This window comes from Atractosteus spatula (assembly GCF_055471065.1).
Source record: "Atractosteus spatula isolate fAtrSpa1 chromosome 10 unlocalized genomic scaffold, fAtrSpa1.hap1 SUPER_10_unloc_1, whole genome shotgun sequence".
NCBI lineage: Eukaryota > Metazoa > Chordata > Actinopteri > Semionotiformes > Lepisosteidae > Atractosteus > Atractosteus spatula.
Window position 1 is genome coordinate 6,346,639 of NW_028296612.1, and position 27,735 is coordinate 6,374,373.

Genomic DNA, 27,735 nt, shown 5'->3' on the forward strand with positions numbered 1-27,735 from the left:
CTCCAGACTCCTCCCTTTTCTCATTCTCATGTTATTCCCCCCCCCACCTCTTCAGCCTGACCACTGACTGACCCCTCCAGGACCAGGACTGGACACACTGACTGACCCCTCCAAGACCAGGACTGGACACACTGACTGACCCCTCCAGGACCAGGACTGGACACACACACTGACTGACCCCTCCAGGACCAGGACTGGACACGCTGACCCCTCCAGGACCAGGACTGGACACACTGACCGACTGACCCCTCCAGGACCAGGACTGGACACGCTGACTGACCGACCCCTCCAGGACCAGGACTGGACACACTGACTGACCCCTCCAGGACCAGGACTGGACACGCTGACTGACCGACCCCTCCAGGACCAGGACTGGACACGCTGACTGACCCCTCCAGGACCAGGACTGGACACACACACTGACTGACCCCTCCAGGACCAGGACTGGACACACACACACTGACTGACCCCTCCAGGACCAGGACTGGACACACACACACTGACCGACCCCTCCAGGACCAGGACTGGACACACACACTGACCGACCCCTCCAGGACCAGGACTGGACACACTGACTGACTGACCCCTCCAGGACCAGGACTGGACACACTGACTGATCCCTCCAGGACCCAACAGTGGGTTTCATATCTGCAGCCGAAGGTAATGGAATCAGCCCCCAGCAGCAGCCGCAGAGACTCATCTGGGGGTGAAGTTTACCCATTCACAGATTATTTCCCCATCAGTCTCCTGTGACTGGATCAGGACCCAGGAGGGAGCTGCCGACACCGACAGTCTGTCTGTACTGGCAGGGTGTCCTGCTGGTCGCCGGCAGTACCCAGGTGTCGCCACAAGAGGGCGCCACCCCACACATCTGTTAAACTGGAGTCCCCTGCTGTTTGTTGCCTGGTGCCTGATGGAGGGAGTCTTCTAATTCGCCTGTTGAGGGAAGCTGGTGTCGGAATGAGATCAGCAGAGCCCGGGGTTTCGGTCTTCCAGTCAGTCTGTCTGTCCTGCAGCAGGCTGTCCTGCTGGTTGCCTGCAGTACCCAGGAGTCGCCACAAGAGGTCGCCTGGATGAATCGGGGAGGGTCGGTGTTTCTGTAGTGGAAGTGTCACCAGTAGATAGGAGGGATTTTGATTCTTTTAGACTTTTTTTTAGTTTTGCCGAGATCGCGCTAATTAAGTCAAAGGACCTGGAAATGAAGATGGTTTTGGGAGTTTTAGGTGAGTAAGACCTGTTTATACCGCCTTCATCTATAGGAACCAGAAACGCAGATCGGCAAGGACTCAGCTTGAAGAGACTCTGCTGACAAAAAACAGACGAGAATTGAGTTGGTGCATCGTTTACATCTTCAGACACAGGCAGGGAGTTACATTCAGGGGCTGAAGGGAGTGAGGAACTGAGTCTCTTCAGTCTGAAGGGAGTGTCCCACACTGACAGGCTGGGGGAACTGAGTCTCTTCAGTCTGGAGGGAGAGTCCCACACTGACAGGCTGAGGGAACTGAGTCTCTTCAGTCTGGAGGGAGTATCCCACACTGACAGGCTGGGGGAACTGAGTCTCTTCAGTCTGAAGGGAGAGTCCCACACTGACAGGCTGAGGGAACTGAGTCTCTTCAGTCTGGAGGGAGTGTCCCCCACTGACAGGCTGAGGGAACTGAGTCTCTTCAGTCTGAAGGGAGTGTCCCACACTGACAGGCTGGGGGAACTGAGTCTCTTCAGTCTGGAGGGAGTGTCCCACACTGACAGGCTGGGGGAACTGAGTCTCTTCAGTCTGGAGGGAGTATCCCACACTGACAGGCTGGGGGAACTGAGTCTCTTCAGTCTGAAGGGAGAGTCCCACACTGACAGGCTGGGGGAACTGAGTCTCTTCAGTCTGGAGGGAGTGTCCCACACTGGCAGGCTGGAGGAACTGAGTCTCTTCAGTCTGGAGGGAGTGTCCCCCACTGGCAGGCTGGGGGAACTGAGTCTCTTCAGCCTGAAGGGAGTGTCCCCCACTGACAGATTGTTAGTTGAAGATACTGGGCCAGTGGGTGTGTGTCCCTGCTGAGGGTTAAGAGGCTGTACTTGTGGCCAGGAGGTTGCAGGTTCAGATCCTGGCTGAGACCTGCTGGAGCTGGGAGAGCCAGTGGGAGAAGGAGCAGATGGAGAAGAAAGGTTGTGGGTTTGAATTGGTTTCACAGCAAAGCCCACCACTCTCCTGCACACAAGGCAAGACCAGCATTTCACCTCCCTTGGAATTGAGCCCAGTTCAGCAGGAGCTGTTTGTTTAGCTTTAGGCATCATTTCAACAGTCTGGAGTAGTTTGTTTGCACTCTAGTTCTTACCCCTAGTGAAACAGAGTGGGAGGAACCTGCTGCTGCTCTGTCACTCCACACTCCTGCCAGGGGGAGAGGAGTCAGTCAGGAGGATCAGCTGTTCTGAGCCCCAGGCAGCAGAGTCCCTGGCTGACCAGAAGCTGAACCCAGCAGTGTTTCAGCTCATAGAGGACAGCAGGCCTGTCCTGTCCCCGTGTCCAGCAGATCTGGGCCTAGTTGACAACCCCAGCCCTCCTCTGCAGCTCTCAGGACAGACTCACTCACAGCCACAAGGTAAGGAAACACAGGGCTCTTTATTCACAGTGCAGCACACAAGACTCCAGAAACCACAAGACAAACCCCTAGTTCGTACCAGAGCTCTAGCTGGACGTGCAGCCAGCTTCACCAGACCTCCTCCCCCTGACACAGCTCAGCTCTGCAGCTCTTCCCTCCTGCTCTGCTCAGCACAACTGCTCTCTGTCCCCAGCAGCACCAGACTGAAGGCCTCCCCTCCTGCCTTTTAACTGTCTCCCCACCAATCGTCTTCCAGCAGTGAGGCAGGTGATTGTGGGGGCAGACTGTTCCGCTCGGCCTTCTGGGGAATGTAGTTCAGACAAGAGCCGCTGTCTCGCCTGGACCTGCGGCCCTCTTACAGTGTGGACAGGGAGTGGTGCAGGAGAGCTGTGAGACCAGATTGTTGAGCTGTTTTGTGGTCTTTCTGACTTGAGATGAAAAGCAGAGGGGTAATGGATTAATCTTCCTGGATGGCAAGACAAATCAATGTACTTATTGATGAGTGAAGAGATTGGGGCTGTGTGGTCCTGTAGTTCAGAGGATCTGGCTACAGGCTTGTATGTCTGTGGTTGTGGGTTCAAATCTGAATGAATCAGGAGTTTTGTTTTTGAAGACAGTGTTAGTATCAGTGATAGATTGATCAGTGAAGAACTGGGAGCTGGTTGCTGTGTGTCCTGTAGTGTGAAGGTTAATGTTGTGGACTCTGAGCTGTGCGGCTGTGGGTTCAGTTCCTGCTGAGAGGAAGACTTTTATTGTACTTGAATGGCAGGGAGAGGGAGATGCATTTGGCTTCACTCATCCACAGTAACAGGGTGATAAGTGTAGAGGTGGGATTTGAGCTTGTGTGGCTCTGTAATGAAGAGGTCAGGGCTGTGGGCTTACAGCTGTGTGGTTGTGGGTTCAAGTCCTGCTGAGACCTACAGCTTGTTTTGGGTTTAATTCTTACCCACAGTAAGAGGTTGATAAGTACAGAGTGGGGCTGTGTCTGTGTGGATCTATAGAGCAGATGGCTAAGGCTCTAGACTGATAGACACCTGGCTGTGGGTTCAAGTCTGAGAGAGACCTCTTGCTTATTTAAGTTTAATTCTTACCCACAGTAAGAGGTTGATAAGTACAGAGACTGGGGCTGTCTCTGTGTGGATATATAGAGCAGAGGGCTAAGGCTCTAGTTTCATGAACACCTGGCTGTGGGTTCAAGTCTGAGAGAGACCTGTTGTTTATTTAAGTTTAAGTCTTACCCACAGTAAGAGGTTGATAAGTACAGAGACTGGGGCTGTGAGGTGTGTGTCCCTGTGGTCTGGAGGATAAAGCTGAGGACTCACAGCTCTCTGGTTGTGGGTTCAGATCCCAATAAGACCTGTTGCTTATTTAAGTTTAATTCTTACCCACAGTAAGAGGTTGATAAGTGCAGAGACTGGAGCTGGGAGGTGTGTGTCCCTGTGGTCTGGAGGATAAAGCTGAGGACTCACAGCTCTCTGGTTGTGGGTTCAAATCCCAGTAAGACCTCAGGTTTGTTTTCAGTCTCTTACCCACAGAAACAGGTTGATAAGTGAAGAGATTGAACCTGCAGTGTGGGTGGCTCTGTGGAGTGGAGCTTAAGGCTGTGGACTCACAGCTCTGTGGTTGCAGGTTCAAGTCCTGCTGAGACTGGCCTGCTTTGTCTTTAATTCTTCTCGACAGAAACGTGTTGATAAGCTGGGGGAGTTGTAAGGGTAGGTGGGAGGCCCAATAGAGGAGAGGGTAAGACACTGGCCTCCCGACTGCAAGGTCCTGGGTTCAAGCCCAGGCAGGAAGGTGTGTGTGAGAGAGATGCAGGGGGTCAGTGGCAGGGACAAGTAACTAGATGAGTAAGAGAGAGGGGTCTGGGATTTACCTTTTACTGAAAAATTCCAACAGCGTCAAACGTTTCAGTAAAAGGTGAATCCCAGACCCCTCTCTCTTACTCATCTAGTTACTTGTCCCTGCCACTGACCCCCTGCATCTCTCTCTCTCACACACCTTCCTGCCTGGACTTGAACCCAGGACCTCACAGTCAGGAGGCCAGAGTCTTACCCTCTCCTCTATTGGGCCTCCCACCCACCCTTACAACTCCCCCAGCTTATCAACACGTTTCTGTCGAGAAGAATTAAAGACAAAGCAGGCCAGTCTCAGCAGGACTTGAACCTGCAACCCTGCAGCTGTGAGTCCACAGCCTTAAGCTCCACTCCACAGAGCTACACACACTGCAGGTTCAATCTCTTCACTTATCAACCTGTTTCTGTGGGTAAGAGACTGAAAACAAACCTGAGGTCTTACTGGGATTTGAACCCACAACCAGAGAGCTGTGAGGCCTCAGCTTTAACCTCCAGACTACAGGGACACACACCTCCCAGCCCCAGTCTCTGTACTTATCAACCTCTTACTGTGGGTAAGAATTAAACTTAAATAAGCAACAGGTCTTACTGGGATCTGAACCCACAACCAGAGAGCTGTGAGGCCTCAGCTTTAACCTCCAGACTACAGGGACACACACCTCCCAGCCCCAGTCTCTGTACTTATCAACCTCTTATTGTGGGTAAGAATTAAACCCAAAACAAGCTGTAGGTTTCAACAGGACTTGAACCCACAACTGAAGAGCTATGAGTCCTCAGTTTTAACCTCTACACCACAGGGAGATACAGCTCCCAACCTCAGTCTCTGTACTTATCAACCTCTTACTGTGGGTAAGAATTAAACTTAAATAAGCAACAGGTCTATCTCAGACTTGAACCCACAGCCAGGTGTTCATGAGACTAGAGCTTTAGCCCTCTGCTCTATAGATCCACACAGACACAGCCCCACTCTCTGTACTTATCAACCTCTTACTGTGGGTAAGAATTAAACCCAAAACAAGCTGTAGGTCTCAGCAGGATTTGAACCCACAACCACACAGCTCTGAGCCCACAGCCCTGACCTCTTCACTACAGAGCCACACAAACACAGACCCCACCTCTACACTTATCACCCTGTTACTGTGGATGAGTGAAGCCAAATGCATCTCCCTCTCCCTGCCATTCAAGTACAGTAAAAGTCTTACTCTCATTGGGAACTGAACCCACAGCCACACAGCTCAGAGTCCACAGAATTAACCTTCACACTACAGGACACACAGTAACCAGCTCCCATTTCTTCACTGATCAATCTATCACTGATACTAACACTGTCTTCAAAAACAAAACTCCTGATTCATGCAGATTTGAACCCACAACCACAGACATACAAGCCTGTAGCCAGATCCTCTGAACTACAGGACCACACAACCCTAATCTCTTCACTCATCAATAAGTACATTGATTTGTCTTGCCATCCAGGAAGATTAATCCATTACCCCTCTGCTTTTCATCTCAAGTCAGAAAGACCACAAAACAGCTCAACAATCTGGTCTCACAGCTCTCCTGCACCACTCCCTGTCCACACTGTAAGAGGGCCGCAGGTCCAGGCGAGACAGCGGCTCTTGTCTGAACTACATTCCCCAGAAGGCCGAGCGGAACAGTCTGCCCCCACAATCACCTGCCTCGCTGCTGGAAGACGATTGGTGGGGAGACAGTTAAAAGGCAGGAGGGGAGGCCTTCAGTCTGGTGCTGCTGGGGACAGAGAGCAGTTGTGCTGAGCAGAGCAGGAGGGAAGAGCTGCAGAGCTGAGCTGTGTCAGGGGGAGGAGGTCTGGTGAAGCTGGCTGCACGTCCAGCTAGAGCTCAGGTACGAACTAGGGGTTTGTCTTGTGGTTTCTTGAGTGTTGTGTGCTGCACTGTGAATAAAGAGCCCTGTGTTTCCTTACCTTGTGGCTGTGAGTGAGTCTGTCCTGAGAGCTGCAGAGGAGGGCTGGGGTTGTCAACTTGGCCCAGATCTGCTGGACACGGGGACAGGACAGGCCTGCTGTCCTCTCTGAGCTGAAACACTGCTGGGTTCAGCTTCTGGTCAGCCAGGGACTCTGCTGCCTGGGGCTCAGAACAGCTGATCCTCCTGACTGACTCCTCTCCCCCTGGGAGGAGTGTGGATTGACAGAGCAGCAGCAGGTACCTCCCACTCTGTTTCACTAGGGATAAGAACTAGAGTGCAAACAAACTACTCCAGACTGTTGAAATGATGCCTAAAGCTAAACAAACAGCTCCTGCTGAACTGGGCTCAATTCCGAGGGAGGTGAAATGCTGGTCTTGCCTTGTGTGCAGGAGAGTGGTGGGCTTTGCTGTGAAACCAATTCAAACCCACAACCTTTCTTCTCCATCTGCTCCTTCTTCCACTGGCTCTCCCAGCTCCAGCAGGACTCTGCTCCGTCTGCAGCAACACTGGGAAACTCCACTTCCTGCTTTTTAAATCCCAGCCGACCAATCGCCTTTCTGCACCTGGTCAGCTGACTGGAGGCAGTGGTCAGTGCCTTCTGGGTAATGTAGTTCTGGCGAACTGCTGTGTAGACGCATCACAGGTACAGAGAGCAAGAGCTGCTGCTTCAGGAGGAATCTGTACTGAGAGCAGCTGCAGAAGGTGAAAAGAAACCAGGGCCTGAGACGACAGGCATTCTTTTTAATAAAAACGCAGGATGGCACCTTATTTTCCCCCATTAACAATAACGATCCTTCCTATAATTATATACCTTCGTCACAGCTTCTGGCAGTTCACTGTGAGAAAGAATTTTCTTCTCCCAAACAAAGACTGAGCTCTGACACCCCCCTCCTTCTCCACTCTGGCAGCAGGCTTGAACTGACAGCACCTGTCCCTCCTCAACCCAGGGGAGGCAGTCCGTTGGCCACCCTTCTCCCCCATGGCCTGCTGGGAAATGAAGTTCAGGAGGGCCTGCAGCAGGCCAGTCTCAGTGAGGAAAAAATGCAGAGGCTGGAGACTGTAACCTTCCCCAAGACCAGTTTACTCAGCCTCAGCGTCACCTTGTTTTATCGCACCATGTCATGTAAATGAATACAAGCTGGAGGGGTTCACCTACTCTACCCTGCAACCTGATTTAATGTGGGTCATCAGGGTGGAGAAGCTGGAGGGGAGGATCTGTGCAGTAGGCTTCTGCTCACAGACACACGCTGCCCTCCGGTGGAGAAGCGCTGTTACTGCAGCTCCCCTCCCTCACTCAGTCAGACTCTCCTTCCCGAGAAGTTTCACACTGAAACAGTGACTCTGCTCACAGGGACAAACGGAACAAACCTCAGATCGTTAAAACCACAGCCGGCAGGAGTTCTCACAGTGAACCTTTAATAAAAATCACTTTGTCAGGAAGGAAATCGGCTTGTCCCGCCTGCAGCAGTGCAGGCCGGCTGGGGGTCCGAGCTCTGCAGAGTTCGTCCTGTTTCGGGGGACAGACACCGGGGGGCGTCGTCGTTTTGGTCGAGCTGCTTGAGGTGGTCGGAGTTTCCCTGCCCAGTAAAATGAAAGTGTTTCTTCAGCCTCACAGCGGCCCGGTCATCGGCCTGGACCCACCGACTTCCAGCGATCCTGCTGCGGCACGTTCACAGTAGTTAATTGTCCTGAGGAGCTCATCCTGCTCGTTCCCCACCCCCACCCCCCTCTGCGTACAGTAGTGTGTCCTTTCCTGACTGGAGGAGCTCACCCAGCTGTGTCTGGAGAGAAGCCAGGGTATCGGCTTCAACCACAGGGCTGGGCAGCTTGTTCCCCACCCCCAACCCCCTCTGTGTACAGTAGAGCCTCCTGTCCTGACTGGAGGAGCTCACCCAGCTGTGTCTGGAGAGAAGCCAGGGTATCGGCTTCAACCACAGGGCTGGGCAGCTTGTTCCCCACCCCCAACCCCCTCTGTGTACAGTAGAGCCTCCTGTCCTGACTGGAGGAGCTCACCCAGCTGTGTCTGGAGAGAAGCCAGGGTATCGGCTTCAACAGCAGGGCTGGGCAGCCTGTTCCCCACCCCCACCCCCCTCTGTGTACAGAAGCCGGGATGCGCTCGGCGGTCCGTCAGAAGAGGGCGCGCACGAGCTTGCGGCCCTGGGCCCGGATCCGGGGGAAGGTCCCGCCGCCGCCGCCCTCGCTGGCCCCTGGCCGGACCCCCTGGGCTGGCGCCGCGCCGCGTCTCCGCAGCAGGAAGTCGGAGCTGGACGGCGTCATGGCGTAGAAGACGTTCCCTGAGGCCGGCATGGTCAGCTCTAGGGACAGAACAGCACGGGTCAGACGGCACTGACCGCTGCACCGGACACTGGACACTGGCCAGGCCCACTGACCACACCAGACACACTCACTGACCACACTGGACACTGGACAGGCCCACTGACCACACCAGACACACTCACTGACCACACTGGACACTGGACAGGCTCACTGACCACACCAGACACACTCACTGACCACACTGGACACTGGCCAGGCCCACTGACCACACCAGACACACTCACTGACCACACTGGACACTGGCCAGGCTCACTGACCACACCAGACACACTCACTGACCACACTGGACAGGCTCACTGACCACACCAGACACACTCACTGACACTGACCACACCAGACACACTCACTGACCACACTGGACACTGGACAGGCCCACTGACCACACCAGACACACTCACTGACCACACTGGACAGGCTCACTGACCACACCGGACAGGCTCACTGACACTGACCACACCAGACACACTCAGTGACCACACTGCACCAGACATACTCACTGACACTGACCACACTGGACACTGGACAGGCTCACTGACACTGACCACACTGCGCTGGACAGGCTCACTGACACTGACCACACTGGACACTGGACAGGCTCACTGACACTGACCACACTGGACACACTCACTGACTTCACTGGACTCTGGACAGACCCACTGACCACACTGGACTCTGGACACACCCACTGACCACGCTGCGCTGGACAGGCTCACTGACCACACTGCACTGCACACTGGACAGACTCACAGGGCTGAGTGGTCACTGGACTCCCTACAGAGTACGAGACCCTGCGTGAGATGTGCTGGACCCAGTGCCCTCTCTCACCTTTCCCCTCGGCCAGCAGCTGGACCAGCTCGTAGCTGGACGCCTGGCAGGGGTCCTGACCGTGCTTCTCCAGGGCCGTGCTGACGACTGAGGGGGTCTTGTCGTTACTCGTCACCTGAGCCAACAGAGAACCAGCACAGAGGTCTGTGTGAGGAGTGTCTCTGGGGTCTGTGTGATGGTCTGGACTCCTCTCTCTGTGTGAGGAGTGTCTCTGGGGTCTGTGTGAGGGTCTGGACTCCTCTCTCTGTGTGAGGAGTGTCTCTGGGGTCTGTGTGAGGGTCTGGACTCCTCTCTCTGTGTGAGGAGTGTCTCTGGGGTCTGTGTGAGGGGCTGGACTCCTCTCTCTGTGTGAGGAGTGTCTCTGGGGTCGGTGTGAGGGTCTGTGCTCCTCTCTCTGTGTAAAGGTCTGGACTCCTCTCTCTGTGTGAGGAGTGTCTCTGGGGTCTGTGTGAGGGTCTGGACTCCTCTCTCTGTGTGAGGAGTGTCTCTGGGGTCTGTGTGAGGGTCTGGACTCCTCTCTCTGTGTGAGGAGTGTCTCTGGGGTCTGTGTGAGGGTCTGGACTCGTCTCTCGGTGTGAGGAGTGCCTCTGGGGGCTGTATTAGTCGTTCTGTACCAGTATACTGCGATACATGTTGCCATCTTGGAGGTCCATTCCGATCCTGATGATCCTTATATCTGGCCCCGCCCCCTTGTCCGTTGTGGGCGGGGCTGTGCCGCAGGAGGCGGAACGTCTGTGCGACTTGATGTTGGTGGGGGGCGGGCTCAACATGGCAGAGGCGGGGCCGACAGGGGGAGGGGAGGAGTCAACATCCAGACAGGACACCGAGGGCGACTTCATGTGCTGCAACACAGAGGACAAGGCCAGCAGGTTATTGAGAAGTCAGGGAGCCATCTGAACACAAAGCACAGTTCAGACACTCCTGCAGCCTCACGAACTCCAATCGGTCACTCGATCCGTCAATACATCAGTCAGTCGGTTCGATCAGTCCGGTCAGTGGGTCGGTCAGTCCGGTTGGTCGGTCACCTTGGCCAGTCGTGTCAGGAGGTGATTAACAGGAGAAGCGAAGTCGAAGGAGCCTTCAGACTCGAACCCAGGACTGGCCACTGAGGAGAGAAGGCTGAGAGAGAGAGAGTTCCTGAACACAGTTTCTGAACACTGCAGCACAGTGAGAGAGAGTTAATACAGTTATTGAACACTGCAGCACAGTAGGAGACGCCAGGGAGACAGCGGTCTGTACTCACTCAGCACAGTGCGTGATCACCAGGGTGGGTTTGAGGACTCGACTTGGGACAGCAGGGTCACTGGAGGACTCGATCTGACAGGACAGCTGGTAGCTGAAAGACAGAGGCTCACGGTCAGGGGGTCAGGGGTCAGGGGTCAGGGGGAGGCTGACCAGGGGTCAGGACACACTGTACCTCTGGTCCTCGGTCAGCTGGGGCACACAGGTGTACCATTGCAGGAAGGGAGGGCTGGGGGTGAAAGAGCAGTTCTTACACGAGGACTGAAGCAGCCGAATCTGAGCCAAAACCTCAAACTCCTGAGAGAGAGAGACAGAGGGGTTAATATACAACACTGCCCACGTGGACACTCCAGTACATGAACACTGCACTGAGAGAGAGAGGGGTTCATACAGACACACTGACTGGACACTCCAGTACATGAACACTGCACTGAGAGACAGGGGTTCATACAGACACACTGACTGGACACTCCAGTACATGAACACTGCACTGAGAGAGAGAGGGGTTCATGCAGACACACTGACTGGACACTCCAGTACATGAACACTGCACTGAGAGAGAGAGGGGTTCATGCTGACACACTGACTGGACACTCCAGTACATGAACACTGCACTGAGAGAGAGGGGTTCATAAAGACACACTGACTGGACACTCCAGTACATGAACACTGCACTGAGAGAGAGAGGGGTTCATACAGACACACTGACTGGACACTCCAGTACATGAACACTGCACTGAGAGAGAGAGGGGTTCATACAGACACACTGACTGGACACTCCAGTACATGAACACTGCACTGAGAGAGAGGGGTTCTCAGACTTACTCGGCGCCTCTTGTCGAAGTTGATGTATCCATTCTGAAAGAGAAGAGAACAGAGGGCAGAGCTCGGACACCAGACTGGCTGGGAAGCAGGTAATAGCCATTGGCCACTTTCTGTGTGCTTCTCCACTGGTCTGTCTCGCGGCCTGACTCACCTCCAGCCGGTCCTTGACAGCGGTGTCCAGCATGGTGAGGTCTGTGAGGAAGGTGCCCAGGTAGGGGACAGTCCCCCGAGGTGCTGTCTGAGGGAGAGAGAGACAGGGATTCAGGGAGAGAGAGAGAGACAGGGAGATAGGCACACAGGGAATCGGGGAGAGAGACAGGGAATCAGGGAGAAAGACAGGGAGATGGGGAGAGACAGACAGGGAATCGGAGACAGGCACACAGGGGGAGAGAGAGACAGGCAGACACACCAGCACTAAGACATACTTGTATATGTCTGTTCAGGGTCCTGTAACATTGCAGTGTGTATTTGTGTGTGTGTCCCAGTGTGTGAGATATTGCTGTGTGATCTGTGCTGTGATGGGCTTGAGTCTGAGTTGTGGTGCTCTAGCAGTGCTGTCCTGAGGCTGGTTGTGAGTTGTGTGTATTGTGCTGTGATGTGGTGGAGTCTGAGTTGTGGTGCTCTAGCAGTGCTGTCCTGGGGCTGGTTGTGTGTTGTGTGTATTGTGCTGTGATGTGGTTGAGTCTGGGTTGTGGTGCTCTAGCAGTGCTGTCCTGAGGCTGGTTGTGTGTTGTGTGTATTGTGCTGTGATGTGGTTGAGTCTGAGTTGTGGTGCTCTAGCAGTGCTGTCCTGAGGCTGGTTGTGTGTTGTGTGTATTGTGCTGTGATGTGGTGGAGTCTGGGTTGTGGTGCTCTAGCAGTGCTGTCCTGAGGCTGGTTGTGTGTTGTGTGTATTGTGCTGTGATGGGTTTGAGTCTGAGTTGTGGTGCTCTAGCAGTGCTGTCCTGAGGCTGGTTGTGAGTTGTGTGTATTGTGCTGTGATGTGGTGGAGTCTGAGTTGTGGTGCTCTAGCAGTGCTGTCCTGGGGCTGGTTGTGTGTTGTGTGTATTGTGCTGTGATGTGGTTGAGTCTGGGTTGTGGTGCTCTAGCAGTGCTGTCCTGAGGCTGGTTGTGTGTTGTGTGTATTGTGCTGTGATGTGGTTGAGTCTGAGTTGTGGTGCTCTAGCAGTGCTGTCCTGAGGCTGGTTGTGTGTTGTGTGTATTGTGCTGTGATGTGGTGGAGTCTGGGTTGTGGTGCTCTAGCAGTGCTGTCCTGAGGCTGGTTGTGTGTTGTGTGTATTGTGCTGTGATGGGTTTGAGTCTGAGTTGTGGTGCTCTAGCAGTGCTGTCCTGAGGCTGGTTGTGAGTTGTGTGTATTGTGCTGTGATGGGCTTGAGTCTGAGTTGTGGTGCTCTAGCAGTGCTGTCCTGATGCTGGTTGTGTGTTGTGTGTATTGTGCTGTGATGTGCCTGAGTCTGAGTTGTGGTGCTCTAGCAGTGCTGTCCTGAGGCTGGTTGTGAGTTGTGTGTATTGTGCTGTGATGGGCTTGAGTCTGAGTTGTGGTGCTCTAGCAGTGCTGTCCTGATGCTGGTTGTGTGTTGTGTGTATTGTGCTGTGATGTGCCTGAGTCTGAGTTGTGGTGCTCTAGCAGTGCTGTCCTGAGGCTGGTTGTGAGTTGTGTGTATTGTGCTGTGATGTGCCTGAGTCTGAGTTGTGGTGCTCTAGCAGTGCTGTCCTGAGGCTGGTTGTGAGTTGTGTGTATTGTGCTGTGATGTGGTTGAGTCTGGGTTGTGGTGCTCTAGCAGTGCTGTCCTGAGGCTGGTTGTGTGTTGTGTGTATTGTGCTGTGATGGGCTTGAGTCTGAGTTGTGGTGCTCTAGCAGTGCTGTCCTGAGGCTGGTTGTGTGTTGTGTGTATTGTGCTGTGATGTGCCTGAGTCTGGGTTGTGGTGCTCTAGCAGTGCTGTCCTGAGGCTGGTTGTGTGTTGTGTGTATTGTGCTGTGATGTGCCTGAGTCTGGGTTGTGGTGCTCTAGCAGTGCTGTCCTGAGGCTGGTTGTGTGTTGTGTGTATTGTGCTGTGATGTGGTGGAGTCTGGGTTGTGGTGCTCTAGCTGTGCTATCCTGAGGCTGGTTGTGTGTTGTGTGTATTGTGCTGTGATGTGGTTGAGTCTGAGTTGTGGTGCTCTAGCAGTGCTGTCCTGAGGCTGGTTGTGAGTTGTGTGTATTGTGCTGTGATGGGCTTGAGTCTGAGTTGTGGTGCTCTAGCAGTGCTGTCCTGAGGCTGGTTGTGAGTTGTGTGTATTGTGCTGTGATGTGGTGGAGTCTGGGTTGTGGTGCTCTAGCAGTGCTGTCCTGAGGCTGGTTGTGTGTTGTGTGTATTGTGCTGTGATGTGCTTGAGTCTGGGTTGTGGTGCTCTAGCAGTGCTGTCCTGAGGCTGGTTAGTGTCGGTGTGGCTCAGGTCGGTGAGCCTCAGGACCAGCTGGCTCAGGGGGCTCTGTTTTGGGCTCAGCTCTTGGCTCAGCAGGGCTTTGTGGTGGTAGGAATGTTGGTCGCTGTTTTTTAGGTGTAGCCAATACTTGAATACTCTCTTCTGTATGTTTATCATTAGTGGGTACTGGCCTAATTCGGCCCTGCACCCGTTGTTAGGAGTTTTTCTCTGCACACGGAGGATGTTCCTACAGATCTTCATGTGCAGAAGTCCAGTGGGGTGTGTCCCAGGGGGACCCCACACTCTCCCCCTCTCTCTCACCCCTGTCCGTCTCCTCTGGTGCTTCCTGGTGTCCAGGTTTGCGAACTTCGAAGTTCCTTCCTGAAAGACGCAGTGGAAAGGTGTTTAGGTCGTCCTCAGTGCACTGTGTGCAGCTGTGCTTGAACACGCAGTGGTCCCTCTGGCTGCTCAAAGCCAGCCGCCCTCACCTCCTTCAGTAATTCCCGACTCTGGGAATAGTTGTCTTTTTCCGAGAAGATGTTGGAGAGCTCCTCATAGCTGCGCACAGCCTCCCTGCACAGAGGAATCGTATCTGTCAGTTTCTTCATTATTATACCTCACAGCCCTGTCTGTCTCTCCGCGTGTGCTCCGCCCACAGGCCTGTCTGTCTCTCTGTGTGTGCTCCACCCACAGCCCTGTCTGTCTCTCTGTGTGTGCTCCGCCCACAGCCCTGTCTGTCTCTCGGTGTGTGCTCTGCCCACAGGCCTGTCTGTCCCTCAGCGTGTGCTCTGCCCACAGCCCTGTCTGTCTCTCGGCGTGTGCTCCGCCCACAGGCCTGTCTGTCTCTCGGCGTGTGCTCCGCCCACAGGCCTGTCTGTCTCTCGGCGTGTGCTCTGCCCACAGCCCTGTCTGTCTCTCCGCGTGTGCTCCACCCACAGGCCTGTCTGTCTCTCGGCGTGTGCTCCGCCCACAGACCTGTCTGTCCCTCGGCGTGTGCTCCACTCACAGCCCTGTCTGGCTCACAGCCCTGTCTGTCTCTCAGCGTGTGCTCCGCCCACAGACCTGTCTGTCCCTCAGCGTGTGCTCTGCGCACAGCCCTGTCTGTCTCTCGGCGTGTGCCCCGCTCACAGCCCTGTCTGTCTCTCGGCTTGTGCCCCGCCCACAGCCCTGTCTGTCTCTCGGCGTGTGCCCCGCCCACAGCCCTGTCTGTCTCTCGGCGTGTGCTCTGCCCACAGCCCTGTCTGTCTCTCTGCGTGTGCCCCGCTCACAGCCCTGTCTGTCTCTCTGCGTGTGGCCCGCTCACAGCCCTGTCTGTCTCTCGGCGTGTGCTCCGCCCACAGCCCTGTCTGTCTCTCGGCGTGTGCTCCGCCCACAGCCCTGTCTGTCTCTCGGCGTGTGCTCCGCGCACAGCCCTGTCTGTCTCTCGGCGTGTGCTCCGCTCACAGCCCTGTCTGTCTCTCGGCGTGTGCTCTGCGCACAGCCCTGTCTGTCTCTCGGCGTGTGCTCCGCTCACAGCCCTGTCTGTCTCTCGGCGTGTGCTCTGCGCACAGCCCTGTCTGTCTCTCTGCGTGTGCTCCGCGCACAGCCCTGTCTGTCTCTCGGCGTGTGCTCCGCTCACAGCCCTGTCTGTCTCTCGGCGTGTGCTCCGCTCACAGACCTGTCTGTCTCTCGGCGTGTGCTCCGCTCACAGACCTGTCTGTCTCTCGGCGTGTGCTCCGCTCACAGACCTGTCTGTCTCTCGGCGTGTGCCCTGCCCACAGCCCTGTCTGTCTCTCGGCGTGTGCCCCGCTCACAGCCCTGTCTGTCTCTCGGCGTGTGCCCCGCTCACAGCCCTGTCTGTCTCTCGGCGTGTGCTCCGCCCACAGCCCTGTCTGTCTCTCGGCGTGTGCTCCGCCCACAGCCCTGTCTGTCTCTCGGCGTGTGCTCCGCCCACAGCCCTGTCTGTCTCTCGGCGTGTGCTCCGCGCACAGCCCTGTCTGTCTCTCGGCGTGTGCTCTGCGCACAGCCCTGTCTGTCTCTCGGCGTGTGCTCTGCGCACAGCCCTGTCTGTCTCTCGGCGTGTGCTCCGCTCACAGCCCTGTCTGTCTCTCGGCGTGTGCTCCGCTCACAGCCCTGTCTGTCTCTCGGTGTGTGCTCTGCCCACAGCCCTGTCTGTCTGTCTCTCGGCGTGTGCTCCGCTCACAGCCCTGTCTGTCTCTCGGTGTGTGCTCTGCCCACAGCCCTGTCTGTCTGTCTCTCGGCGTGTGCTCCGCCCACAGCCCTGTCTGTCTCTCAGCGTGTGCTCCGCCCACAGCCCTGTCTGTCTCTCAGCGTGTGCTCCGCCCACAGCCCTGTCTGTCTCTCGGCGTGTGCTCTGCGCACAGACCTGTCTGTCTCTCGGCGTGTGCTCTGCGCACAGCCCTGTCTGTCTCTCGGCGTGTGCTCCGCTCACAGACCTGTCTGTCTCTCGGCGTGTGCTCTGCCCACAGCCCTGTCTGTCTCTCGGCGTGTGCTCCGCTCACAGACCTGTCTGTCTCTCGGCGTGTGCTCTGCCCACAGCCCTGTCTGTCTCTCGGCGTGTGCTCTGCGCACAGACCTGTCTGTCTCTCGGCGTGTGCTCTGCCCACAGCCCTGTCTGTCTCTCGGCGTGTGCTCTGCGCACAGACCTGTCTGTCTCTCGGCGTGTGCTCTGCCCACAGCCCTGTCTGTCTCTCGGTGTGTGCTCTGCGCACAGACCTGTCTGTCTCTCGGCGTGTGCTCTGCGCACAGACCTGTCTGTCTCTCGGCGTGTGCCCCGCTCACAGACCTGTCTGTCTCTCGGCGTGTGCTCTGCCCACAGCCCTGTCTGTCTCTCTGTGTGTGCTCCGCTCACAGCCCTGTCTGGCTCACAGCCCTGTCTGTCTCTCTGCGTGTGCCCCGCTCACAGCCCTGTCTGTCTCTCGGCGTGTGCTCTGCCCACAGCCCTGTCTGTCTCTCGGCGTGTGCCCCGCTCACAGCCCTGTCTGTCTCTCGGCATGTGCTCTGCCCACAGCCCTGTCTGTCTCTCTGCGTGTGACCCGCTCACAGCCCTGTCTGTCTCTCGGCGTGTGCTCCGCCCACAGCCCTGTCTGTCTCTCGGCATGTGCTCCGCCCACAGCCCTGTCTGTCTCTCGGCGTGTGCTCTGCCCACAGCCCTGTCTGTCTCTCGGTGTGTGCCCCGCTCACAGCCCTGTCTGTCTCTCTGTGTGTGCTCCGCTCACAGCCCTGTCTGTCTCTCTGTGTGTGCTCCGCTCACAGCCCTGTCTGGCTCACAGCCCTGTCTGTCTCTCGGCATGTGCTCCGCCCACAGCCCTGTCTGTCTCTCCGCGTGTGCTCTGCGCACAGCCCTGTCTGTCTCTCGGTGTGTGCTCCGCCCACAGCCCTGTCTGTCTCTCTGCATGTGCTCCGCCCACAGCCCTGTCTGTCTCTCTGCGTGTGCTCTGCGCACAGACCTGTCTGTCTCTCGGTGTGTGCTCCGCCCACAGCCCTGTCTGTCTCTCGGCGTGTGCTCCGCCCACAGCCCTGTCTGTCTCTCTGCGTGTGCTCTGCGCACAGACCTGTCTGTCTCTCGGCGTGTGCTCCGCCCACAGCCCTGTCTGTCTCTCGGCGTGTGCCCCGCCCACAGCCCTGTCTGTCTCTCGGCGTGTGCTCTGCTCACAGCCCTGTCTGTCTCTCGGCATGTGCTCCGCCCACAGCCCTGTCTGTCTCTCGGCGTGTGCTCCGCCCACAGACCTGTCTGTCTCTCTGCGTGTGCTCTGCTCACAGCCCTGTCTGGCTCACAGCCCTGTCTGTCTCTCTGCGTGTGCTCCGCCCACAGCCCTGTCTGTCTCTCGGCGTGTGCTCTGCTCACAGCCCTGTCTGTCTCTCGGCGTGTGCTCTGCGCACAGCCCTGTCTGTCTCTCTGCGTGTGCTCTGCTCACAGCCCTGTCTGTCTCTCTGCGTGTGCTCTGCTCACAGCCCTGTCTGTCTCTCGGCGTGTGCTCTGCGCACAGACCTGTCTGTCTCTGCCCAGGTCCTCCTCAGGCGGTGAATGGGGTTGCTCTGCAGTGCTGATATGACGGCGTACAGAGAGGAGAAGTTCTTCCTGGCTCGACACTCCTGCACACGAGACAGTTCAGAACAGTAACAATAACAGAGCGACAAGCACCTCACCCACACACCACACACCACACACCACACACCACACACACAGAGCGATCAGTCACACACACACAGAGACCTCGGCCACACTGATCCACTTCTCCAGCAGCCGGGCTCTCTGCTGCCCCCGCAGGCTGGTGTTGAGAAGGCAGGAGGCGGTGACGGCGTTGGCCAGCCGGTTGAACTGGCGGACTGTGGCCCGGACTGACGGACACGCCCCCTCCTGGCCCTTCTTATCGCGCTGAGACCACAGCGAGCCCAGGCAGTGATGGGGCACCACCTTGACAAACAGCCCCTGAGAGACAGGAGACACAGCGCTGAGACCACAGCGAGCCCAGGCAGTGATGGGGCACCACCTTGACAAACAGCCCCTGAGAGACAGGAGACACAGCGCTGAGACCACAGCGAGCCCAGGCAGTGATGGGGCACCACCTTGACAAACAGCCCCTGAGAGACAGGAGACACAGCGCTGAGACCACAGCGAGCCCAGGCAGTGATGGGGCACCACCTTGACAAACAGCCCCTGAGAGACAGGAGACACAGCGCTGAGACCACAGCGAGCCCAGGCAGTGATGGGGCACCACCCTGACAAACAGCCCCTGAGAGACAGGAGGCACAGGAGACACAGGAGACACAGGAAGCACAGGAAGCACAGGAGGCACAGGAGGCACAGCGCTGAGACCACAGCGAGCCCAGGCAGTGATGGGGCACCACCCTGACAAACAGCCCCTGAGAGACAGGAGACAGGAGACACAGGAGACAGGAGACACAGGAGAGAGCTCACTCACAGTCTCAATCATGGTCAGCTGCTCAGCTATCAGCTCGGCTGGGAAGCCCAGCACTGTGGTCACGTCGAAGTCGGGGGGCAGGGGGTCAGAGGTCACGGGGAGGGCGCCCTCACTGCCTGAGGAGGGGAGGACAGAGCAGTGTGAGCGAGCCAGCGAGCCAGGCAGCGCGACTGACCGGCCGAGTGTCAACGAGACGAGGCTGCGCTCACCGGCTGGCGGGGCACACGCCCCCCCTCTCCTCCTCAGCTCCTCCGCCAGGTTCACAATGCGCCCTTTGACCTCGAATCCCGCGGAGTCGTGGGGCATTAGAAAGGCAAGACGGTCCAGGGGTGAGGGGTCACGCAGGGACAGGAAGTCTTCTGGGTAACCACTGAGCCAGGCACTGAACACTGAGCACACTGCCCTGAGAGAGAGGGGTTCATACAGACACACTGACTGGACACTCCAGTACATGAACACTGCACTGAGAGAGAGGGGTTCATACACACACACTGACTGGACACTCCAGTACATGAACACTGCACTGAGAGAGAGAGGGGTTCATACAGACACACTGACTGGACACTCCAGTACATGAACACTGCACTGAGAGAGAGAGGGGTTCATACAGACACCCTGACTGGACACTCCAGTACATGAACACTGCACTGAGAGAGAGAGGGGTTCATACAGACACACTGACTGGACACTCCAGTACATGAACACTGCACTGAGAGAGAGAGGGGTTCAGACACACACACTGACTGGACACTCCAGTACATGAACACTGCACTAGAAAGACTCACGTATTGAAATCAAGCTGCTCCTGTCTGCTGGTCTCATGTCTCTCCACAAGGTGGCACTGTAACCTGCAGCACAAACAGGAGGTTAGAAACAGGAAATTCGGAACCGCTGATCCCACAATCCCTCAGGCTGGGCACGAGGCCTGCAGCCCTGGCCAGCAGGGGGTGGCTGGATGGTTGCCGCATTAAATCCCACAGCTGGCAGAGGAATCCTACTCTGTTGGGCCCCCGAGCAAGGCCCTTACCCCCAGCTGCTCCAGGGGCGCTGCACAACGGCTGACCCTGCGCCCTGACCCCCAGCTTCTCTCTCCTTGTCTGTGTGTCTCACGGAGAGCAAGCTGGGGTCTGTGAAAAGATTAATTCCTAATGCAAGAAATTGTACAGTATATGGCCAATGAAGTGATCTTATCTCTTCTCTTTTAAATCAGTCCCAGAGGACACGGAGGGGGGTGGAACAAGCTGCCCAGCCCTGTGGTTGAAGCCGATACCCTGGCTTCTCTCCAGACACAGCTGGGTGAGCTCCTCCAGTCAGGACAGGAGGCTCTACTGTACACAGAGGGGGGTGGGGGTGGGGAACAAGCTGCCCAGCCCTGTGGTTGAAGCCGATACCCTGGCTTCTCTCCAGACACAGCTGGACGAGCTCCTCCAGTCAGGACAGGAGGCTCCGCTGTACACAGAGGGGGGCGGGGGTGGGGAACGAGCGGTCACCTCTGCTCCAGGACCTGCAGGACCCTCTGCGCCGTGGTGAAGGTGCGGTAAGTGGACAGGAAGATGGGGACGTAGGAGGGGTCTCCCAGGGCGAAGGAGCGCAGGAGGTGCAGGATGAGCTTCTCCTCGGTGCCAGCTTTCACACACTGGGAGCGCGAGACTGCGGGCTGAAGAGAGAGAGGGGTTAACACACCCGCAAACTGAGAGAGAGAGGGGTTAACACACCCGCACACTGAGAGAGAGAGGGGTTAATACACACACACTGAGAGAGGAGTGAGGGGTTAATAAACACTGAGAGAGAGAGGGGTTAATACACACACACTGAGAGAGGAGAGAGAGAGGGGTTAATACACACACACAGAGAGAAGGGTTAATAAACACTGAGAGAGAGAGGGGTTAATACACACACACACACTGAGAGAGGAGAGAGGGGTTAATACACACACACACACAGAGAGAGAGGGGGGTTAATATATACACACTGAGAGAGGAGAGAGGGGTTAATACACACACACACTGAGAGAGAGAGGGGTTAATACATACACACACACTGAGAGAGGAGAGAGGGGTTAATACACACACACACACAGAGAGAGGGGGGTTAATATATACACACTGAGAGAGGAGAGAGGGGTTAATACACACACACACTGAGAGAGAGAGGGGTTAATACACACACAAACAGAGAGAGAGGGGTAATACACAGCGCACACCGAGAGATACAGTTCTCACATATTTTAATGATCTCTCTGAAGATACTGACGTGTAGGCAAGGCTCATCAGAGGCGAGGCAGGGCCTGTGTCTCTTTCAGACCTCAGATTGTACACAGTCTTACAGTGTGGACAGCACCCCCTGTCCCTGACTGTGGGTAACTGCAGATCACTTCACAACAGAAGAGTCGTGTAAGTCTCACCCCTGTTCCACTGGAGGTACTGGGCTGCTGTTTCACCACCACAGTGTAGATAAGACCTTCCTCCTCTACTTCCGACACAGCTGAGGACTGAGAGAGAGAGGGGTTAATACACACACACTGACTGGACACTCCAGTACATGAACACTGCACTGAGAGAGAGAGGGGTTCATACAGACACACTGACTGGACACTCCAGTACATGAACACTGCACTGAGAGAGAGAGGGGTTCATACACACACACTGACTGGACACTCCAGTACATGAACACTGCACTGAGAGAGAGAGGGGTTAATACACACACACTGACTGGACACTCCAGTACATGAACACTGCACTGAGAGAGAGAGGGGTTCATACAGACACACTGACTGGACACTCCAGTACATGAACACTGCACTGAGAGAGAGAGGGGTTCATACAGACACACTGACTGGACACTCCAGTACATGAACACTGCACAGAGACAGAGACTCTTACCGGCTCCAGTGGACAGTACCAGGTGGTCTTCATGTGCCCAGGGTCCGGTTTGTGTCCAGTCTGAGAACAGAAGGGAAGATCATGCCTGTGTGTCGGCGCTCTGCTCATATCCAGGAAGAGCGCAGACCCAGTGACGTCAGCGCGACAGGGCTGCCTCGGACAAGACCAGACCTGCGCTTCCTGAGCAGCCTGAACCTCAGAACAGCCTGCAGGAATCAGACTGCTCTGCAGGGCCTGGGAGAGCCCCCTGAGTCTCTCTGTCTGAACCCCCGAGTCTCACTCTCCTGTCTGTCTGAACCCCTGAGTCTTTGTCTGAATCCCTGAGTCTCTCTGTCTGAACCCCCGAGTCTCACTTTCCTGTCTGTCTGAACCCCAGAGTCTCTCTGTCTGAACCCCTGAGTCTCTGTCTGAACCCCTGAGTTTCTCACTCTCCTGTCTGACTGAACCCCTGAGTCTTTGTCTGAACCCCTGAGTCTCTCTGTCTGAACCCCCGAGTCTCACTCTCCTGTCTGTCTGAACCCCTGAGTCTTTGTCTGAACCCCTGAGTCTCTCACTCTCCTGTCTGTCTGAACCCCTGAGTCTCTCTGTCTGAACCCCTGAGTCTCTGTCTGAACCCCTGAGTCTCTCACTCTCCTGTCTGTCTGAACCCCTGAGTCTCTCTGTCTGAACCCCTGAGTCTCTCTGTCTGAACCCCTGAGTTTCTCACTCTCCTGTCTGTCTGAACCCCTGAGTCTCCCTGTCTGAACCCCTGAGTCTCTCACTCTCCTGTCTGTCTGAACCCCTGAGTCTCTGTCTGAACCCCTGAGTCTCACTCTCCTGTCTGTCTGAACCCCTGAGTCTCTCTTTCTGAACCCCTGAGTCTCTCTGTCTGAACCCCTGAGTCTCTCTGTCTGAACCCCTGAGTCTCTCACTCTCCTGTCTGTCTGAACCCCTGAGTCTCTCTGTCTGAACCCCTGAGTCTCTCTGTCTGAACCCCTGAGTTTCTCACTCTCCTGTCTGTCTGAACCCCTGAGTCTCTCTGTCTGAACCCCTGAGACTCTCTGTCTGAACCCCTGAGTCTCACTCTCCTGTCTGTCTGAACCCCAGAGTCTCTCTGTCTGAACCCCTGAGTCTCTGTCTGAACCCCTGAGTTTCTCACTCTCCTGTCTGTCTGAACCCCAGAGTCTCTCTGTCTGAACCCCTGAGACTCTCTTTTGGGTCAGAGGGCACTGGGCTGGGTCAGAGGGCACTGGGCCTGGTTAGAGAGCACTGGACTGGGTTATAAGGTACGGGACTGGGCTGTTTTATATAAAACCAGAATGATACAGCAGGAAGTCTCCCTGCCCGTCTCTCAGTGCTCTGGGTTCAGGAAGTGCCATTGTCAGTGTGGACAATCGCAGGAACTAGCCGTGACCTCACGTGCGGCTCTCTGTCCACCCTCTGACCCCTCCCTCCTCTTCCTCAATCCCTCTCCCTACTTCAGGCTGTGTGGGGTAGATCCGGGGAGCTCAGGTCTGACCCCTGGCTGTGAGACGGGGAACTCACCGGGGGCGTGTCCGTCTGTGTCCAGCCGCCTGGCTCCGCCCACCTCCCTTCACCCGGCGTCTCCAGGGGGCGGTACCCACTGAGGGTCACGCCCTGGGGCTCCTCCCCTCCCGGGAGGTCCGTACCACCACTCCACAGGCGGGGGAGCATGGCTCATACCACTGTCGGACACAGAGGGAGAGGACAAAGGGAGTTAGCTGACAGACATGACAACACTGACACACTGACACACTCACACAGACACAATGACTGACTGACACACTGACACACTCACACTGACAAACTCACACACTGATTAATGCACTGACTGACTGACACACTCTCACACTGACACACCGTCACACTGACTGATTAACACACTTACTGTCTGAGACTCACACACTGACTGATGCACTGACTGACACTGAGGAATGTTTGTCAGATCCCAGAGTGCTTCACACAGTGCAGCAGAAAGTCTCTATTTCTCCCCGCTGGCAGTGGGAGCACAGCCTGTTCTCTCTGGACAGCCAGGTCTGCCTGTGTCCAGTGTGTGTGTTCAGGCTGTGCTCACTGAGCCTGTCCTCTCTGGACAGCCAGGTCAGCCTGTGTCCAGTGTCTGTGTCCAGGCTGTGGTCAGTGAGCCTGTCCTCTCTGGACAGCCAGGTCAGCATGTGTCCAGTGTCTGTGTCCAGGCTGTGGTCACTGAGCCTGTCCTCTCTGGACAGCTAGGTCTGCCTGTGTCCAGTGTCTGTGTCCAGGCTGTGGTCTCTGAGCCTGTCCTCTCTGGGCAGCCAGGTCTGCCTGTGTCCTGTGTCTGTGTCCAGGCTGTGGTCACTGAGCCTATCCTCTCTGTGTAGAGAGGTCTGTCTGTGTCCAGTGTTTGTGTCCAGGCTGTGGTCACTGAGCCTGTCCTCTCTGGACAGCCAGGTCAGCCTGTGTCCAGTGTCTGTGTCCAGGCTGTGGTCACTGAGCCTGTCCTCTCTGGACAGCCAGGTCAGCCTGTGTCCAGTGTCTGTGTCCAGGCTGTGGTCACTGAGCCTGTCCTCTCTGGACAGCCAGGTCAGCCTGTGTCCAGTGTCTGTGTCCAGGCTGTGGTCACTGAGCCTGTCCTCTCTGTGTAGTCAGGTCTGCCTGTGTCCAGTGTCTGTCCAGGCTGTGGTCACTGAGCCTGTCCTTCATCAGGGTCTGTTTCTCCTTGCTCTATGTCACTCTGCTGAGACACTCAGCCAGTGTGTGTTTATATGTATATTTAGTAGGAGAAACACAAAGAAAACACTCCCTGTCTCTCTCTCTACTTTGCATTAAACCGGTTGACTCTCTCTCTCTCTGCAGTTTCGGCCAACATGCAAATACTAAACAAACACACCTCCAGCTCTCGGAGGAGGAAGAGAGAGAAATACACCTTTCTTTGTAACTGATTACAATTCTGATTATAATCCCAGTGAAGAATTAATCCAGCTCCCAGTCCAGCCAGTCCAGTCCAGCCTGGAGAGCCTCAGACTGCTCTGTCAGTGTCAGTGGAGTCCGATTATAATCCCAGTGAAGAACTAATCCAGCTCCCAGTCCAGTCAGTCCAGTCCAGCCTGGAGAGTCTCAGACTGCTCTGTCAGTGTCAGTGGAGTCTGATTATAATCCCAGTGAAGAACTAATCCAGCTCCCAGTCCAGTCAATCCAGTCTGTCAGGGTCAGTGTGAGTCTGATTATAATCCCAGTGAAGAACTAATCCAGCTCCCAGTCCAGTCAGTCCAGTCTAGCCTGGAGAGTCTCAGACCGCTCTGTCAGTGTCAGTGGAGTCTGATTATAATCCCAGTGAAGAACTAATCCAGCTCCCAGTCCAGCCAGTCCAGTCCAGCCTGGAGAGTCTCAGACTGCTCTGTCAGTGTCAGTGGAGTCCGATTATAATCCCAGTGAAGAACTAATCCAGCTCCCAGTCCAGTCAGTCCAGTCCAGCCTGGAGAGTCTCAGACTGCTCTGTCAGTGTCAGTGGAGTCCGATTATAATCCCAGTGAAGAACAGTCAGTCAGTCCAGCCTGATGAACATTAATAAAGACAGTAGACAAACACAGAGACATGTCTCTCTCTCACACTCACACACACACACACACAGACACAGACACAGACACAGACACAGACAGGTCTCTCTCACACACACACACAGACGGGTCTCTCTCACACAGACAGGTCTCTCACAATGACAGGTCTGTCTCACTCACACACAGAGACAGGTCTCTCACTCTCTCACACACACACACAGACAGGTCTCTCTCACACAGACAGGTCTCTCACAATGACAGGTCTGTCTCACACACACACACACACAGACAGGTCTCTCACAATGACAGGTCTCTCTCACACGCACACACACAGACAGGTCTCTCACAATGACAGGTCTCTCTCACACGCACACACACAGACAGGTCTCTCACAATGACAGGTCTGTCTCACACACACACAGAGACAGGTCTCTCACTCTCTCACACACACACACACACACAGACGGGTCTCTCACAATGACAGGTCTGTCTCTCACACACACACACAGACGGGTCTCTCACAATGACAGGTCTGTCTCACACACACACACACACACAGACGGGTCTCTCACAATGACAGGTCTGTCTCACTCACACACAGAGACAGGTCTCTCACTCTCTCACACACACACACAGACAGGTCTCTCACAATGACAGGTCTATCTCACTCACACACAGAGACAGGTCTCTCACTCTTTCTCACACACACACACAGACAGGTCTCTCACAATGACAGGTCTGTCTCACACACACACAGAGACAGGTCTCTCAATCTCTCTCACACACACACAGACGGGTCTCTCACAATGACAGGTCTGTCTCACTCACACACAGAGACAGGTCTCTCACTCTCTCACACACACACACACAGACAGGTCTCTCACAATGACAGGTCTGTCTCACACACACACACAGACGGGTCTCTCACAATGACAGGTCTGTCTCACACACACACACAGACAGGTCTGTCTCACACACACACAGACAGGTCTCTCACAGTGACAGGTCTGTCTCACACACACACACACAGACGGGTTTCTCACGGCCTGGCTGCTCTGTCCTCTCAGCCCAGGTCAGTCTCGCCCGCTGCGGGAACAGCTGCTCGCCCGTCAGCCCGCAGAGCCCCGGCCCCGGCGCGCCCTGCGCTCATGCCCCGCTGTCGGTGCGCCAGTCCTGCGTCTCCCTGTCTCTCCGTCTCCACACGGGGCCACTTCCGCCCCGCTGGCCCGCTGGCCGTGCGTGCGTGTGTGTGTGTGTGTCTCTCTCCCCGCCTGCTGCAGCCGGCTCTCTCGCAGGGCTGCGCGGTGTGTGTGTGTGGGTGGGGGCGTGTGGCGAAACTCTGTCTCCAGTGCCTGTTCCTGAGCGCGCAGCGTGTGCGTGCGTGCGAGGACGTGCGGGTGCGTGTGGGTGCGTGCGGGTGCCCCCGCTGTCCGACGACCGCAGGCAAGAGACCGAAACTGAGCGTCGGCGCTGCCCCCTGCAACTATCTCTGTAACTGTAACGGTGTCACTTCCTGAACACCAGACTCAGCCTGGGGAGACCTTTCTTCTTCCGCGAGGAACTCCATCTGTGTCGCTGGGGTACATAAAAAAACAAAACAAAACAAAACAAAACACAGCAGGCTTCAAACACGACGCCAGGAACACAGCGTCCCTCACACACGTCCCCCGAGTTTACTGCAGGCGAACCCGGAGAGTCCTCGCAGGCGGGCGGTGTGTCGCCCCCGGGGGACAGACCCCCCCTCCCCGGCCCCCCTGGACCGGGATCTCCGCGGTCCAGAAGAGCACGCTGCCCGGGCGGACAGTCTCCTCCCGTTGTACCACTGGGAGCTGTCCGTCCACAGCAATAATCATAAAGTAATAATAATAATAATAATTAATAACTCCTCACATGCCTGTAGCTCTTCTCCAGACTGTCCCCTCAGAGCTCTGGACAGTAACGGGGATCCCCTCCTGCTCCACCAGTGTGTACCCCACCTGCATGATGTTCCAGTCCCCCCACACACAGCAGCTCTCAGGGGGAGGAGAGCAGAGGGATGAGGCCAGTTCAGAGAGGGGGGTGATCAGGAGACCATGACGGGTAAAGGCCAGGGGGGGTTTCAACTTATTGACACGCAGGTCCTGGAGGTGATCTCTTCTCGACAGCAGGGTCGCCTGGGCTGAGAGCAGGGAAACGACTGAGCCCGCAGCAGGCCTGGAGCACACTGTCCGAATCTGACACACTGCCTGCCGGAAAAGACATCGTGCATGAAGTAAGAAGATGTGGGTTTACTCCCTTGTGGGGTTGTATAGAGTTAAAGCAGTGAGGTTCAGGACAGTGTGAGTGAGTACACTGTGGTTCAGGACAGAGTGAGTGAGTACACTGTGGTTCA

The 27,735-nt window shown here is 55.9% G+C and overlaps 1 protein-coding gene across 1 annotated transcript; it reads right to left on the reverse strand.

The window, feature by feature from the left end:
* Positions 1-7,780: 7,780 nt before the first annotated feature.
* On the reverse strand, positions 7,781-26,745 carry rgl2 (ral guanine nucleotide dissociation stimulator-like 2). The gene is made up of 20 exons (XM_088908296.1): positions 26,408-26,745; positions 23,353-23,513; positions 21,829-21,888; positions 21,351-21,437; positions 20,437-20,603; positions 19,732-19,794; positions 19,156-19,349; positions 18,947-19,062; positions 18,238-18,453; positions 18,013-18,116; positions 14,510-14,594; positions 14,343-14,402; positions 11,766-11,852; positions 11,615-11,647; positions 10,965-11,086; positions 10,791-10,883; positions 10,573-10,666; positions 10,162-10,389; positions 9,548-9,662; positions 7,781-8,700 (listed from the first exon to the last, which is right to left on the reverse strand). The coding sequence occupies exons 2-20, from the start codon at positions 23,500-23,502 to the stop codon at positions 8,513-8,515; spliced, it is 2,262 nt and encodes a 753-aa protein (XP_088764422.1). The 5' UTR covers positions 23,503-23,513; positions 26,408-26,745; the 3' UTR covers positions 7,781-8,512.
* Between the last annotated feature and the right edge of the window lie 990 nt (positions 26,746-27,735).